We start from the raw sequence: 16,500 nt of genomic DNA, 5'->3' as shown, positions 1-16,500 counted from the left end.
GACTCCGAAGTGGACGACGGGTTTCCCATCGTTCGCAGAGGAAAGGAAGATGGGGGAGGAGAGGGCGAGAAGGGAGAAGGAGGCGGAGATGGCGGAGTGGAGGAAGCAGGCACTGTTGCGGCGGAAGCTGTTGATCCTCCAAATCAGCTTGGCGTCGCCGTGGGCGGTTGCGCGGATGGCGAAGGGGTGGCGGCCTCAGCTCTCGAGGAACAGGTAGCTGCGGTGTTGGCGATGATCAACTTGAAGGATCCCGAAGACCCGAAGCGGCTGATGGCGGCGCAAGGGCTGAAGGATCTGGAGAATTGGATGTCGTGAAGACCTCGATCTGGGCCTTGCCGCTGAGGCCTTCTCCGTTTCTGCTTGGCGGTGAGGGCGTGAGGGTTGTGGGCTCTGCTAGCTGGTCCTCGAATCTCTGCGGCTCATCGGCGGCGGAGGGAGAGGATTCGGAAGGGAAATTACACTTGTGCCAAACATGGTCCGAGTGTGTTCATTTAAGCAGCAGCTCCTCTGCTCATACTGCATACAGTTTCCAAGAAAGCATATCCAGATATGGGCAGCAACGAACAGATGGGAACAGTCGCCGCGGACCATGTCCAGATCGTATCTCGGCGCATGATCAAGCCGCCGTCGGACTCAGAGGAGGCTGTGAACATCCACCTCACGCCCTGGGATCTCTGCCTCCTCACCATAGACTATGTCCAGAAGGGCATACTCCTGCCCAAGCCGCCCGCCGGCGCAGCCGGGGAGCGTCTCGTCGACACCCTCGCGTCCTCTTTCGCGCGCGCCCTGGGCAAGTTCTACCCCTTCGCCGGCCGGCTAGTCGTGGAGCCTCACGACGGCGGGACTATCGCTGTCCTGTTGCGGTGCACGGGAGAAGGCGCTGAGTTCATCCACGCGGTGGCGCCCGGCGTCGCCGTCGCGGACATCATCGGCTCGTTACACATCCCTTCGGTGGTCTGCGAACTCTTCCCGCTCAACCATGTGCTCAGTGCGGACGCCGCCACGGAGCCGCTTCCTGTGCTGTCAGCGCAGGTCACCGAGCTCGCCGACGCTGTCTTCATCAGCATGTCGATGAACCACTCCGTAGGCGACGGCACCGCCTTCTGGGAGTTCTTGAACACCTGGTCAGAGATCAACCGAGGTGGCGTCGATCTGCACGAGGTACGGACGCCGGCACCGGTGCACCAGAGGTTTTTCATCGACACCAGCCCCGTGCCGATCCGCCTGCCGGTCAGCAAGCTGCAGGACGTGGTCCGGCGGTTCGAGCGCCCGACGGTACAAGAATGCTTCTTCACCTTCTCCGCTGCGAGCATCCAGAAGCTCAAGGCCAGGGCGAACAGCGAGACGGACGCCACCGTCGCAATCTCCTCGCTCCATGCCCTGCTCGCGCATGTTTGGCGGGCGGTGTCCCGTGCTCGGCGCCTCCCGCCGGGGCAGGAGACGTCTCACTCTCTGCTCATCGGATGCCGGGGACGTGTGAAGGGCATACCAGAGGGTTACTTGGGCAACGCAGCGGTGTTCGGCAAGGCGAGCTCCACCGTCGGCGAGATCCTAGACAAGGGGCTAGGCTGGACGGCGTGGCAGCTGAGTCGCGTGGTGGCGTCGTTCGACGAGGCTGCCATGGCGGACTGGCTCGATCGCTGGACCCGAGAGCCGAATTTCGTCTACGCGGGGAACAAGTTGTTCGGAGGTGCAGGTGCTGCCGTCGCGACTAGGAGCTCACCAGGATTCGACGTGTTTGGGAACGACTTCGGATGGGGAAAGCCGGTTGCCGTGACGAGCGGCCCCAGCAACAAGACGGACGGGAAGGTGACAGTGTTTGAGGGGGCTGAGCGTGGAGGGAGCATGTCGCTGGAGGTGTGCATCGCGCCGGACGCGCTGCAGAGACTTCTCGTCGATGAGGAGTTCATGGACGCTGTGACTGTGAGCATGCCGTAATGTGGTCAGCTCATCATAAGCGAATTTTTTCTAATCATGGATCGAGTTTCCCTAGAAAAGGTGCACTATTTTAGGGCGCACGAAAAATGTCTTCTGTGAATTTTAATAATTCCGAAAAAAAGTATTTGCATATAGTAACAGATGCAACTATGTGCACACGAATTGTTTCGTAAAATAAAAGCTATGTGTGCACGAGTTTTGAAACTTAAATATGAGTATATGTGTGTGGTCTATGTGAAAAAGACAGGGACACTCCTCAACATCAGGTCCGCCCTTCCCTCCCGTGGTGCTCCCGAGAGCGCCGCTGGGGGGCAGATCGCCACAGCCAAGCCTCCCCAGAACGCCTCCCTTCCCTTCCGCCGCTGCCGCCGGTTTCGGCCGCGGTTGCGGTGGCCCCCGGTACCTAATGTGCTAGGGGTGGAGGTCGCGGGGATTCTCATCGATGGGGCTGCTCGGGCGGCGCCAACGAAGAGGGTCGCCGGCGGTGGTTGGCAAGGCGATCCCTGGCCAGGCAGCGGTTGCATCTGCCCCGGATCTTCGCGGATCATGGCGGTGAAGGCATACCGCGGGCCGAGGCACCCCGCCTAGGATCACTGTCTTGAGGCGGCGCGAGGGGCCTTGGGCCGGAGGAGCTGCCGTGGTGGCGGCGTTGAGGCGCGGATCCGAGGATCTCCTCGGCGGCGTTGACGCACAGCTGCCATGGAGGGCGGTGGCTGCAGCGGGCCTTGGTTTGGATCCGATCTGGGCATGCGGCTGCGACGGCGGTTGCGTACTTGGTCCTGGCGGGATGCTTCAGCGACGGTTAGGATCATCTTCTCCTCTTCTTCCGGCTGGTGGCGTGGGGGCTACTAGCTTGGATCGAATAATGGTGGTGGTCCTAGGATTTCTTCTATCGCCAAGATGATGATCTGCCGGTGCTTGTCCCCATCGATCTGGCAGAAGTGGCGTGTTCCGGAAGGCTCCGTCGGTGCTCCACTCGGCGTTTTATGCCTGGAGTTTGCCGGATCGGGTGGGATTCGGTCGTGCGCACCCGTGTTTTACTCTGACCGTTTGGTTTCAGAGGGAGCGCTTCGAAGCTTTGTTGGCTGTTAATATCATGGAGCACGTTTTGGTTTCGTGATGCTGGTGGAGAATGACATGGAAGCAGAGATCTGAGGTCTAGCAATGGTGGCTCGAGTCTTGATGGCAAGGAGGAATTGGCTTGGTGATTTGTGACTTGGAGCAGCGGTATGCGAGTGGGGGCGACTGCACAGGAGAAGTTCAAAGCCTTACCTTTCAAGGTAAAAATCCAAGGTCTGGCCTTAATTGGTTGTGCTTGGCAATAGCCTTGTTGAAGGCATTGTTTTGGGAGTGAGGTCTTTCTTCAGGGTGAAAATCTAAGATCTATCATCGGGCGACGATAGCGCTTGTGCACTGTTACCTTCTTGGAGGCGTCGCTTTTGGAGAAGCTGAACTTCTGGTGCTGTTCTGGTGGTGTTGGTACTGCTGTTTTAAGGAGTGGATCACTGTAGCAAGACTTTTCTTTTTTGTAATTTTTCTTTCTTTTTTGGATGTGTACATCCGTAATACCGCTAGGGCAATGCATTGTTGCAGAGGCTGGGTGTAATTGGTATCTTCGTGATATTAATATATGCTCCTTATCAAAAATATGGAAAAATACAAGAATACAATCCGACTATATGCAATTAAGTTTAATGGTTCCTCTCCTTCAGCCGGCTTCGCCGGCGTCGGGAGGAGTGGGAAACCAATCTATGTGTGGTGTTTTCAATAAAAGTACTATTTTCAGTAGTCTATGTAGGGTTTTGGTAGCCGTTTTCCTGTTGGTTTCCCCTCAATGGAGATGGCATCATCTGCAATAAGTGATCTTCGGCCTTTCGTTCGATGATGAGATCTCCTTCCCGACGTTAATGGTGGTGTTAAAAGATTACAATTATCGCCAGATCAATTTTGGATCTTTTCTCATGGTTTTCGCAAGGAGGATTATCCTCGCAGTTTTTGTCTCGGTTGCTACATCCTCGACAATGGTAATTCGTACTCTCGGCTCTCCATCGATGTTGCAAGGTTGATCGGTTGTTATTCTCTAACATACTGGTGTTGGTACTCTTACCGATGTTGATTGACTACTTTAATGGTTGCGCGCGTGCATGCAGCATTGGCATTGCGGGTCAAATTGAAATTATGGGAGACCCTTCATTGGATTTACATATCTATGGTTTGTTATTTATCTTCGGCTGTTTTTAGGAAAGTACAAGATTGTGTCTTGGAAGAAGAAATAGTTTGAAGACCTCGAAGATTTTTTTAGTATCTTTTAAACTTTATTTTGTTATCGTTGGAGATAGCTCGTGTATCTCTATCATGTATTATTTGTTATTATGAATATATGTGGTATTGATTGTCAAAATAAAATTAACGGTATATATAGAGCATGATTGGTTGTCTCGCCCAACTTTGAAACTCCTAGGGGCAGGTGATGGCGGCATGTCCACCGAGAAATGTGATTTGAGTCATATTCTTCACTTCGTTTGTTAGGCTGGCTTGCATTGGTGGGTATCTAGGTGTCGCTTTGTTTGCTTTCATACGACCTCAGCTTTATCCTCACCTCTTGTCCACATGGTGATCTTATCACTCACCTCCCACCTACCACAATATGCCCCACGCCGCCATCTAGGAAGCCAGGCACCACGCTGAAAGTTCAGAGATGGTAAACCTAGAGGGGGCTGAATAGGTTTCTACAAATTTTAATTCTTTATTTGCAATATTAGGCTTCGCGGAATATAAAGGTGAGCCTAATTCAAACTAGGTGAGGCATCCTATATGATGATACAAGTAACTCGAGCACGAAGGAAAATATAACACAAGTAAAGAGTTCGGTTAGGGATAACCGATAGCACGCGGAGACGACAGTTTATTCCCGTGTTCCCTTCCTTTGCAAGAAAGTACGTCACGTTTGGAGGGGTGGAGGTACCACGAAGGATTCCCCAACGCCACGAAGGCTCACCCTATTCTCCGGAGCCTATCCCACGAAGGAATAGCTCACTCACTTGTGGTAGACTTTGAGGCAGCCTCCAAACCTTCATAATCTTGTCAGGAGCAAATCCACAGCCCGGATGCTTCCAGACCTCTTTTGCCCACCTAGGGTTTCCAAGGAACCCTAGAGAGCAAGTATCTCAATGAATACAAGGGGGAACAAGATTTGGCTCGGTTGAACTATAGATCAGGGCCTCCTCTATCTTTTCCCCAGGAGGGATTCGAGTTTGGGTGGAGGAGGAGGGAGATCTGAGGCTTTTGGTGTTTCTATCAATGGAGTATGAGAGAGAGAGAGCTCAAAAACAGTTTGTTATGTAGTGCCTAGTGTTCGGAGCTAGGTGAAGGGGTATTTATATGGTCCCACGAAATCCAACCGTTGCAACTTGTCCAGCTCAGCAAACCTTCGAGGAGTCCGGTCAACCGGGCCTGGGGCCGGGCCATCCGGCGCAGGGGCCGGTCAGACCGGGCCACACATCGGACCGTCCGGTCCAAACCGGACGTAGCGCCGGGCCGTGCCCGGGGCGGATCGGGGACATACAGAACATGGCCTCGGATGTCACCGGAGCTGGAGTCGGTCTGCGCCGGGGCAGTCGGTCCACAGGACGGTCAGACTGGGCATGAGGCCGGACCGGCCGGTCCAAACCGGGCCGTGCGCCGGGCCGAGGCCGGGGCAAGTTCTTGACATACAGAACATGCCCCCGGTTGGCACCGGAGCAGGAGCCGGTCCGTGCCGGGAAGGCCGGTCCACAGGCCGGTCCGACCGAACCACATGCCGGCCAGAGGCTGAATAGCCAGTCTTCATTGTTGTGGAAGTGGGGGGTCTCCCTTTACCTTCTTGTTCCATTGATACACCATTATGCTTGTTTGGCTAATACCTGGGAATAATCACATAGATATGTATTAGACCAAATACTCTAGCAACGGTGTCATTGATACCAAAATAATGTATAAGGGTAAAATACCCTTACAATCTCCCCCTTTTTGGTATATGATGATAAACCGAGCTAGATTCACATATAAATATTATGATAAGCTCAAACCTTGATTCCATATAAGATATTAAGACAGCTCCCCCATAATGTGTGCACTTGGAGAGTTTGCATTTGAATGCAAAGTGCACCATTTGTTGCACATGAGAAGCTCCCTCAATATCTTTAAGAAACAAGCATGGTATGGACAGGTATATATCAAGATATAAGCATATAGCATAATCATCCTAACATAGAGATTAAGCATACAATAACATGTCCATACACAAATTATTCAAAGTAGCAAATGGTTCCGGAAATGAAAGAAAGCAAGAAAATAACACAAGCCAAGTAAGAAGCAAATAAAGTATCAAGCATGGCTTGTGCAACACCCAAGCAACCCCGTGATTCTAGACTCTACTCTCTTCCCCCCCTTTGGCATCGAAACACCAAAAAGGCGAAGGAAAGAGTAGGGATGCTAGCGCTCCCATCAATAGAACTCGGTCCCAGTGGGTGGAGAGTCCTCATCACCATCCTCATCATCATCTTCTTCATTATCTTCATATTCATCATCATCATTTCCAGTTCTAGAAGCCTCAGGAGCATGAGCGGATCTAGTAGTAGGAGGGGGAACACCACCATGAGAAAATAGGGAGATATCAAAGTTTTGGAGCATCTCATCATCAATGGGAGGCATCTCCCAAGTTGGTGCAACCACAGGCTCCATCTCAGGTCCAGGTGGAGGGACAGGATGATTTCTTGCAGCCACGCCTCCTAGTCTCTTGGTTCAGGGAAAGGCTTTGATGAGCAACATCATTGGTATTCCTGCACATCTGCCACAGGCTTGCCAAGAAGCGAGAGGCACCCCGCTTGGGGCGCATAGAAGAACTGGAGCTAGCTGCAGGGTCATGCCTTTCCTTGGACCGGTGCTCAGAAGGCATCATAGATGGAACTTCCGGTTTATCTCGCTGCTAAGGAAACTTGAATGGTTCCATCTTGATCAGTTGATCTTTCTTATTGTTGGGAGATGGCACAACCGTATTTATGAGCTGCTGAACATACTGAGCATAGTTTGGATTCATACGGTTGCAAACAGAGCGTATCAGCTCACAGTAGACAGCCATCAATCGTCCTAATGTTTTCAGGACGGTAGTAGTACATGATATTAAGATGGTAGGCTCGGCATTCACTTGTATCTCCTGACTTGCTGATGAGATTCTCACGGAATAGCTTGGCAAGCAGAAAATAATATGCTTGAGCGAGGCCGACCTACACGCCCCCAAATCGAGCAGATCTCGATCTGGGAGGACGCCGACCAGGCCGCCCCGCAAGGCCCCGCGCCGAGGGCGACCGCCGCCACAGCAGCCGCGACCACCGCAGCGCCGGCGAGCAGCCACCACCCGAGCCCGCCGGCTCGCCTTCCTCAAGCCCCGACCGCCACCGCCCCCACGAGCCGGTCCTCCACCTCGCGCCCAGGAACTCCTCGACCACCTTCGACAGCGGGGTTCCGCCACCACCGCGGAGGAGGTCGCTGGTGGCAGCAGCGCGGGAGGCCCAGGCGGGGAGGAGCTTTGGTGGCGCTAGGTTTCGCCCCTGGCGTCACCTGGGGGAGCGACACGAGGGGGAGTTTTTTGTGTTGATTGATTTTGTCTTCCTTGTTCAATTTTTTAAATAAAAGCTTTGCTCTCAGTCTCATGTTATGCACACAATCGGGAATTTGGATCCATAATGTACTTTGGGCGGACTTTCTATTTCTGATTTTCATTTTTTAACATGAGTGAATTGATCCTAAGAGTGAATCTGAAAACCATGAGCACGGACACTACCAAATCCCATGGCTTCACAGAAGTCAAGGTAGTTGCAAGAGTACTTCTCCTTTCCAGTCATCCATGTCATAGTGCGAGCAGGATCATCATGAAAGAACACAGTGCAGTGGAATTGACGGACAAGGATTGGGCAATATAACCCAACTCCCTTTGTATTACTAGGCTTCAGGCACACAAGATCAAACAACCCCATCTTCTGCAAGGTATCAACCACAAAGCGGTACTTAGTGGCTTGGTGCATGGTAAGTACTTCCTTGTTGATGGCCTTGGGATGCACAATGACACCATTCTTCATACACTCTGCAGAGTTGTAGAAATCATCCCACAAATTCACCTGAGTGTTGGTCCAGAATTCCTGATCTCCACCAAGGTAAGTTCTTTCCTCGAACCGATAGGGATTCTTCTCTCTGGGTCTTCTCCAATCAGCAAGATGTATTGTGCCCTCATTGTATGTTGGCACTTTCTCAACAAGATCATCATCTGGGACTGCGTGTCTCTCTTTCCTTTTCTTGCCTATTGACTTGGTTCGACCCCCAGATGAACTACCTGGACCACTGCCCTGAGCTGCTCTGCTAGGAATATGAGTGCTTGTACGGCACCCAGGAGGCCTCTCATGCCTGCCTCTCTTGGAAACAGATCCACGTGTGTCATCACCAGAATCTCCTGTGAAAGAGCAAATAGAGCGAGAATAGCAGTGGGATAAGTGTACATGTCATCAGAAATAAGGAGGCCAAAGAGTATAACACATGTTCATTTAAGAAGCACCTCCTCTGATCATACTTAATACAACTTCCAAGAAATCAGATCGAGATATAGGCAACAACGAGCAGATGGGAACAGTCGCCGCGGACCATGTCCTGGTCGTATCTTGGCGCATGATCAAGCCCCCGTCGGACTCAGAGGAGGCTGTGAACATCCACCTCACGCCCTGGGACCTCTGCCTCCTCACCATAAACTATATCCAGAAGGGTATACTCCTGCCCAAGCCGCCCACCGGCGGAGTCGGGGAGCGCCTCGTTGACACCCTCGCGTCCTCTTTCGCGCGCGCCCTGGAAAATTCTACCCCTTCGCCGGCCGGCTAGTCGTGGAGCCTCATGACGGAGGGGCTGTCTCTGTCCTGTTGCGGTGCACGGGAGAAGGCGCTGAGTTCATCCACGCTGTGGCGCCAGGGTCGCCGTCGCAGACATCATCGGCTCGATACACATCCCTTCGGTGGTCTGGGCACTCTTCCCGCTCAACCATGTGCTCAATGCGGACGCCGCCACAGAGTCGCTTCATGTGCTGTCAGCGCAGGTCACCGAGCTCGCCGACGACGTCTTCATCAGCATGTCGATGAACCACTCCGTAGGCGACGGCACCGCCTTCTGGGAGTTCTTCAACACCTGGTCAGAGATCAACCGAGGTGGCATCGATCTGCACGAGGTACGGACGCCTGCACCGGTGCACCTGAGGTGTTTCATCGACACCAGCCCCGTGCCGATCCGCCTGCCGGTCAGCAAGCTGCAGGACGTGGTCCGGCGGTTTGAGCGCCCGACGGTACAAGAATGCTTCTTCACCTTCTCCGTTGCGAGCATCCAGAAGCTCAAGGCCAGGGAGAACAGCGAGACAGACGCCACCGTTGCAATCTCCTCGCTCCATGCCCTGCTCGCGCACGTCTGGCGGGCGGTGTCCCTTGCTCGGCGCCTCCCGCTGGGTCAGGAGACGTCTCACTCTCTGCTCATCGGATGACGGGACGTGTGAAGGGCATACCAGATGGTTACTTGGGCAGCGCAGCGGTGTTCGGCAAGGCGAGCTCCACCGTCGGCGAGATCCTAAACAAGGGGCTAGGCTGGACGGCGTGGCAGCTGAGTCGCGTGTGGCGTCGTTCGACGAGGCTGCCATGGCGGACTGGCTGGATCACTGGACCCGGGAGCCGAATTTTGTCTACGCGGGGAACAAGTTGTTCGGAGGTGCAAGTGCTGCGGTCGCGACTAGGAGCTCACCGCGTTTCGACGTGTTTGGGAACGACTTCGGATAGGGAAACCCGGTTGCCCTGAGGAGCGGCCCCGGCAACAAGACGGACGGGAAGGTGACAGTGTTTGAGGGGGTGAGCGTGGAGGGAGCATGTCGATGGAGGTGTGCATCGCGCCGGACGCGCTGCAGAGGCTTCTCGTCGATGAGGAGTTCATGGACGCTGTGATTGTGAGCATGCCGTAATGTGTTCAGCTCATCATAAGCGAATTTTTTCGAGTCATGAATCGAGTTTCCCTAGAAAGGGTGCACTATTTTACGGCGCACGAAAAATGTCTTCTGTGAATTTTAATAATTCCGAAAAAAGTATTTGCATATATAGTAACAGATGCAACTATGTGTACACGAATTGTTTCGTAAAATAAAAGCTATGTGTGCACGAATTTTGAAACTAAAATATGAGTATATGTGTGTGGTCTATATGAAAAAGACAGGGACGCTCCTCAACATCAGGTCCGCCCTTCCCTCACATGGTGCTCCCGAGAGTGCCGCCGGGGGGCGAGATCGCCACAGCCAAGCCTCCCCAAAACGCCTCCCTTCCCTTCCGCCGCTGCCGCCGGCTTCGGCGGCGGTGGTGGCGGGCCCCGGTACCTAATGTGCCAGGGATGGAGGTCACGGGGATTCTCATTGATGGGGCTGCTTGGGCGGCGCCAACGAAGATGGTCGCCGGTGGTGGTCGGTACAGTGATCCCTGGCCAGGCGGCGGTTGCATCTGTCCTGGATCTTCGTGGATCATGGCGGTGGAGGCATACCGCGGGCCGAGGCACCCCGCCTAGGCTCGCTGTCTTGAGGCGGCGCGAGGGAGCTTGGGGCAGAGGAGCTTCCGTGGTGGCGGCGTTGAGGCGCGGATCCGAGGATCTCCTCGGCGGCGTTGACGCGCAGCTGCCATGGAGGGCGGTGGCTGCAGCGGGTCTTGGTTTGGATCCGATTTGGGCATGCGACTGCGACAGCGGTTGCGTACTTGGTCCTAGCGGGATGCTTCACCGACGATTGGGATCATCTTCTCCTCTTCTTCCGGCTGGTGGCGTGGGGGCTGCTTGCTTGGATGGAATAATGGTGGTGGTCCTAGGATTTCTTCTACCGCCAAGATGATGATCTGCCGGTGCTTCTCCCCATCGATCTGGCGGAAGTGGCGTGTTTCGGAAGGCTCCATCGGTGCTGCACTCGGCGTTTTATGCCTGGAGTTTGCCGGATCGGGTGGGATTCGATCGTGCACACCCGTGTTTTACTCTGACCGTTTGGTTTCAGAGGGAGCGCTTCGAAGCTTTGCTGGCTGTTAATATCATGGAGCACCATTTTCGTTCAGTGATGCTGGCGGAGAATGACATGGAAGCCGAGATCTGAGGTCTAGCAATGGTGGCTCGAGTCTTGATGGCAAGGAGGAATTAGCTTGGTGATTTGTGACTTGGAGCAGCGGTATGCGAGTGGGGGCGACTGCACAGGAGAATTTCAAAGCCTTACCTTCCAGGGTGAAAAATCAAGGTCTGGCCTTAATTTGTTGTCCTTGGCAATAGCCTTGTTGAAGGCATTGTTTTGAGAGTGAGGTCTTTCTTCAGGGTGAAAACCTAAGATCTATCATCAGGCGACGACAGCGCTTGTGCACTGTTAACTTCTTGGAGGCGTCGTGATACGGGGTGGCCTTTGGACACCGCCTCCTCAAGACCGACAAGTCCTCCTCGTGGTCCAATGACACGAGCTCGTGCCCAAGCCCTACACCAAGAGGTGAACTCGCTCCTTTCCACGTATACATTTGATACATCATTGGATGGCATGCTACCTCATGCGAATACCCTATGTTCAATCAGGTACATCGACCAAGACGCAAGCCATGGAGACCAAGCCAATGGAGAGGGAGCTGGAAATGAAGAAGATGGAGCTACAGCGCCCCAGCCGGAACTTCCGCCCCCCAGGACCGGAACTTCCGGCCAGATGCCTCCCAGATGCCTTCCATCGCCCAGGAAAAAGGATCCAGCCGGAACTTCCGCCCCGAGCGACCGGAACTTCCAGCCACCGGAACTTCCGCCCAAGTTCCACCCTAGTTCCAAAAATGCGCCAAAACAACCCTGGATGTTACTGCGAGAAAATTGGCCATTTCCGGAACTATACAGGAAGTTGGCCGGAACTTCCGCCCTGACCGGAACTTCCGGCCTCCGGGACCGGAACTTCCGCCCAGATACCTCCAAGATGTTGTCCAGCCCCCAGTGAAGGGAATCCAGCCGGAACTTCCGCCCAGGATGACCGGAACTTCCGCCTGCTCGACTTTCAGCACAAACAACACTTTTTCAGCATGTAACTTACCCCTTCGCCCCACCAACCATAAATAGCCTTGTTGGCTCAGATCTGAGATTAGACTTGATGTGAAATTAAACCTGAGCTTTGCTCTTGCCCCAGGAGGGAAACCCTACCATAGATCTTAGATCTTGTATCACTCGATCTCCTTGTCGAACCTTTGTGATCTCTTTGGTGACTTCTACCGATTGTTGGTCTTTTGCTTGCACTTCTACCGTTTGGTCTTTTGCTTGCACTTCTATCAACCTTCCGGTCTTTTCAACCTTCTAGATCTCTCGGGTTCGATTCGTCGATCTTGCGGGACTTCTACCGGAAGGTCTTTTCCTACAACCTCTATCGAGTTGGTGGTTCGGGCCAACGAGGACAAACTGATTTGTGTGTGTGTGAGTTTGTATGCCACGATTCCCCTCCGCGTTCTTCGTGTTCATCGCGTTCTTCCACCTCCCCCACGAATTCCACCCAAATCCGTGAAGATCGGGCACACCCTTGGGCTTAGCCCTTATCATATGGTATCAAGAGCTCCTTGGTTGCCACGGATTTGACCCCCACACCCCCATAAAAATTCTTGAGAATTTTTTTCGAAAATCCCAAAAAATAGCCTCAAATTGGCCTTGGTTGGATCTCGCGATTTGTTGAGTTTTTGGTGGTTTTGGTCCAATAGAAACTTGTCTTTGGTGTTGATCTACAATTCCCCCACCTTCCCACAGCTTCTAGTGCCAAATTTTCCGCGAATTCGAAGATTTTCGGCTCGGATTTCCGCCCAAATCGATGAACAGCCCGCAGATCTGATTACGACCGGAAGTTCCGCCCGGGACCGGAAGTTCCGCCCCCAGACACCGGAAGTTCCGCCTGGCCGAAATTTTCACAGCTAACTTCGTTTTTTGCATTGGTGCTATCCCTTTTTGATGAGGACATCCCTACTACACCACTACCTCCGTCATTGATAAGTGAAGATGAACCTGCTGTGAAGCTCAAGTCCGATGAAGTTCGGATTGGACCAATTACAAGGGCTCGTGCGAAGCTACTTAAACAACAGGTGAACTTGTTTCTAAACGGTACTTTGATTGATGAGAACTTTATACTGCCTAAATCCTATTACTTATGTATCATCGTGTATCAAGAGGAGACGAGCGTCGCACGAGGAGTAGAGGAGCAGGCTGGACATGAAGACGGACGTCAAGATGGACGTGAAGCTGGACATGGAGCTGGACATGAAGATATCTCATGGTCGCGCGAGGGAGGAGCGGGAGGCATGCGCGAGGGGAGAAGACGACGTCCAGGCCGGTCCAGAACCCGGTCCGACCGAGCCCCAGACCGGCCAGCCCGGTCCCCAGCCCGGTTGACCGGTCGCCAACCGGCCGCCAACCGGAAATGATGCATCGTACCGGGAAACAACCGGAAAGTTGCGAAGTTTCCGGTTGCCGCCCGGTCGACCGGATGCCAGACCGGCCGACCCGGTCCCTGGCCCGGTTGACCGGATTCCAGACCGGATTCGTCCGAGTCCGTCTCGACCAGATCTATTTTGGGTCGGTTATTCTTGTATCTTTTCGACCAGAACTCGTCCCGGACACCTATATAAGTGCCCAGGACGCCCCCTAGCTGCTTTAGACCACGTTTAAGATAAACCCTAGTTCTTAGTTGTTTGCTCTAGCAAAACTATTGAATCCCTACACCATATTGCTTGATATTGTGTAGATCCTGAAAAAGTCTTGTGTGATCTGCTTGTTCCATTGGGAATTAGACGGTTGCAACTTACCGCTTCGTGGTCGGCGGCTACGTGCGCAAGTGTGTGGAGTTGCGAATATCTTGCAGGGTTGAGAGCTGTTGCATTGGCGACAGGGACCAATCGAGAGATCTCGTTCCGTCATACAAGTTATCATCTACTTCATCGTCGTGTTTCTCCGCTGCCATCACCCCATGATCATCATCACCACCGTTGCTTACTGAGAAGATCGGGCCACCCCCTATTATCTTGGTATCAGATTTCCAGTTTTCCTCAGTAAGCCATCCACAATCCACCCCATAGTTGAGTTGTGAGTGTTTTCCTATCCAAAAAAAGCCATAAAAAAATTAGGGTTAGGGTTTGCCATAGCCTTAGATTGCACTAATTTCGAGTTTTAGTTGCTTTTCGTAGTTGTTTTTGCGTATATTTTCTTTCTATCTAGTATTTTAGGGTTTGTGTTTTCTCTATCATCTAGTTTATCATAGTGTGTCAGTTTTGTTACTCCGAGTCCACATAGCGTACAGTGTGCTTGTTCCCAACCATAGACACATCCTTTCGATATAAAGTGACTAGGAACTTCCCCAGAAGAGACTAGTTTTACCGCTCGACAGGCTGCTCGTTAGGTTATCGGTGCTTTGCATATTTCTATTGGCCATGTTATCAAGGAGTTGTGTCAGAAAATCAAAACAAAAAAGAGAGAAAATTGAAAAGAAGCAAAAAGAGCTACATAGCTGCGTGTGTTCTACAAAAAGAAAATCCAAAAAGAAAAGTGAAGTGCTAGTTGAATCAAGTGAAGGCCTAAGTTTACTTTACTGCACCCGTAGTTGAGCAATCTTGTGCCTGTCTCGTTGAGCTTTGCTAGCGTCTCTCTTGTGCATTGCAATCTTTTCCCACATATAGTTGCATTGCCCCATTATATCTCCTTGTGTGAGTATCATTGGTTGTCTACGGTCAGCGCTAGAGCTTGTTATTGGTGCAAATAGGTAACCTACCTACAGCCCCACATATACCCTGCTTTGTCGTGTGATTTGTTCTTATACCCTTGATATTCGTTTCGCTACATCCGTGCATTAGTTGTTACTACAAGTGGTAAGCAACACTAATTTACTTTGGAACGGTAAGATCTCCTTTTCTTATCAGTTTTGAGTGAGTTGTGAGAGTACCACCATATATTTTTGATTTGGTGCACTAATCTACTAACGATGTCTGCTAGTGATCATAAAATTGTTAACCAGGAAAACAAGAGTGCTGCAGATATCATCACATGATGGGAGTATGAGGCTCTTCGTAATGAGATGCGACGTGAATTCCGCGCTCAGGACAAGGTGCTTAATGGGAAGATTGATGAGATTTCCCAGAAGCTGGATGCTACTCATGTGACCGTCACTACAATGCAAGATCAAATGACGGATGTACAACGCAGTCTTGCTGATTTGCGTTTGGCGGTTGAGAATTTGACCGCGCAACAACAACAAGAAGATGACGAAGATCCTGAGCTTCAAGATGACGCACACAATGCTCGTGATGCGCCACGTGGTCATCGTCCTCGTGGTTGGGTTCCACTTGGCCGCAATGGTCGTGGACAAGATGAGGAAGACGGTTTGGGAAAGCCCAAGTTTTCTATCCCCAAGTTTGAAGGAGGAGCTGATGTTGAAGAATACCTCACTTGGGAGCTCAAGATTGAGAAGTTGTGGAGCTTACCATCCATATTATACTGAAGACCGGAAGATCAAGCTTGCTTCTTCCGAGTTTGATGGCTACGCTTTGCGTTGTTGGGATGCTTTTGTTCGTAATCGAGACGAGGATGGTGAGCAGCCTATACGTACATGGCGTGCCATGAAGGAGGCAATGACTTCTCGCTTTGTGCCTACAAATTACTTGCGGAATATATATGATAAGCTGACTATGTTGAGACAAGGTGTGAAGACTGTGGATGAATACTACATGGAGATGGAGATGCTTATGCAGCGTGGCCGTGTCCGTGAGTCTCTTGAGATGACAATGCAGCGTTTCCTCAACGGTTTGAAGTATGATATCAAAGGCATTGTTCGTCACTACAGCTACACCAATATGAATCAATTGTTACATCATGCAAGAGAAGCTGAATCACAGTTGGCTGACGAAGCAAAGATCAAAGGTCGAGCTACAGGAGGTGGGCGTTTCACACCCCGCGCGGCACCATCTTCGGCGCCGGCGCCTTCGACGCGCTCCGCACCTTACTCTACTCCGCCTAGTAAGCCGGTCTCCAATGTGTCTAACACAAAGAAGTCCGAATCTGCTGCAAGTACGAGTGGCTCTAATGTGTCTACTGCGCGTAACCATGATATGGTTTGTCATACATGTGGTGGCAAGGGTCACTTCAAGAGAGATTGTCCTAACCGTAAAGTCATGATTATCAATGAAGACAATGAATACGAGACTGGAGATGATGTTGATCCTAATGGTCCAGAAGATGATGACTATGACACTGATGGTGAAGATGCATATCCGTCTGAGGCTCGCACCATTGTTGTGTCGCAGCGTGCTCTTAATGTGTTGCCTAGTGCATCTACTCAGCGCTGCAATTTGTTCCAAACAAAGGCTTTAGTTGGTCCTGACAAGGCTTGCAAGGTCATTATTGATGGCGGGAGTTGCCGCAATTTAGCAAGCAAGGAGTTGTGTACCAAGCTGAAGTTGAAGTATCTACCGCACCCGCATCCATACTATATTCAGTGGTTGA

The 16,500-nt window shown here is 52.0% G+C and overlaps 1 protein-coding gene and 1 pseudogene across 1 annotated transcript; both read left to right on the top strand.

The window, feature by feature from the left end:
* The first annotated feature begins 549 nt into the window (after positions 1-549).
* LOC124679357 (uncharacterized acetyltransferase At3g50280-like) lies at positions 550-1,938 on the top strand. Its single transcript, XM_047215127.1, has one exon. It carries the CDS (start codon positions 550-552, stop codon positions 1,936-1,938), a length of 1,389 nt encoding a protein of 462 aa, XP_047071083.1.
* A 6,651-nt stretch (positions 1,939-8,589) lies between these two features.
* Positions 8,590-9,955, top strand: LOC124672195 (annotated as a pseudogene).
* Positions 9,956-16,500: the final 6,545 nt, after the last annotated feature.

This window comes from Lolium rigidum, chromosome 7, assembly GCF_022539505.1.
Source record: "Lolium rigidum isolate FL_2022 chromosome 7, APGP_CSIRO_Lrig_0.1, whole genome shotgun sequence".
Lineage (NCBI taxonomy): Eukaryota > Viridiplantae > Streptophyta > Magnoliopsida > Poales > Poaceae > Lolium > Lolium rigidum.
Note: the sequence above shows the minus strand (reverse complement) of the source record. Positions and strands in the feature narration are given on the sequence as shown.

Coding starts and splice junctions, on each gene's coding strand:
- LOC124679357 (XM_047215127.1), top strand. CDS start 550: ATGGGCAGCAACGAACAGATGGGAACAGTCGCCGCGGACCATGTCCAG.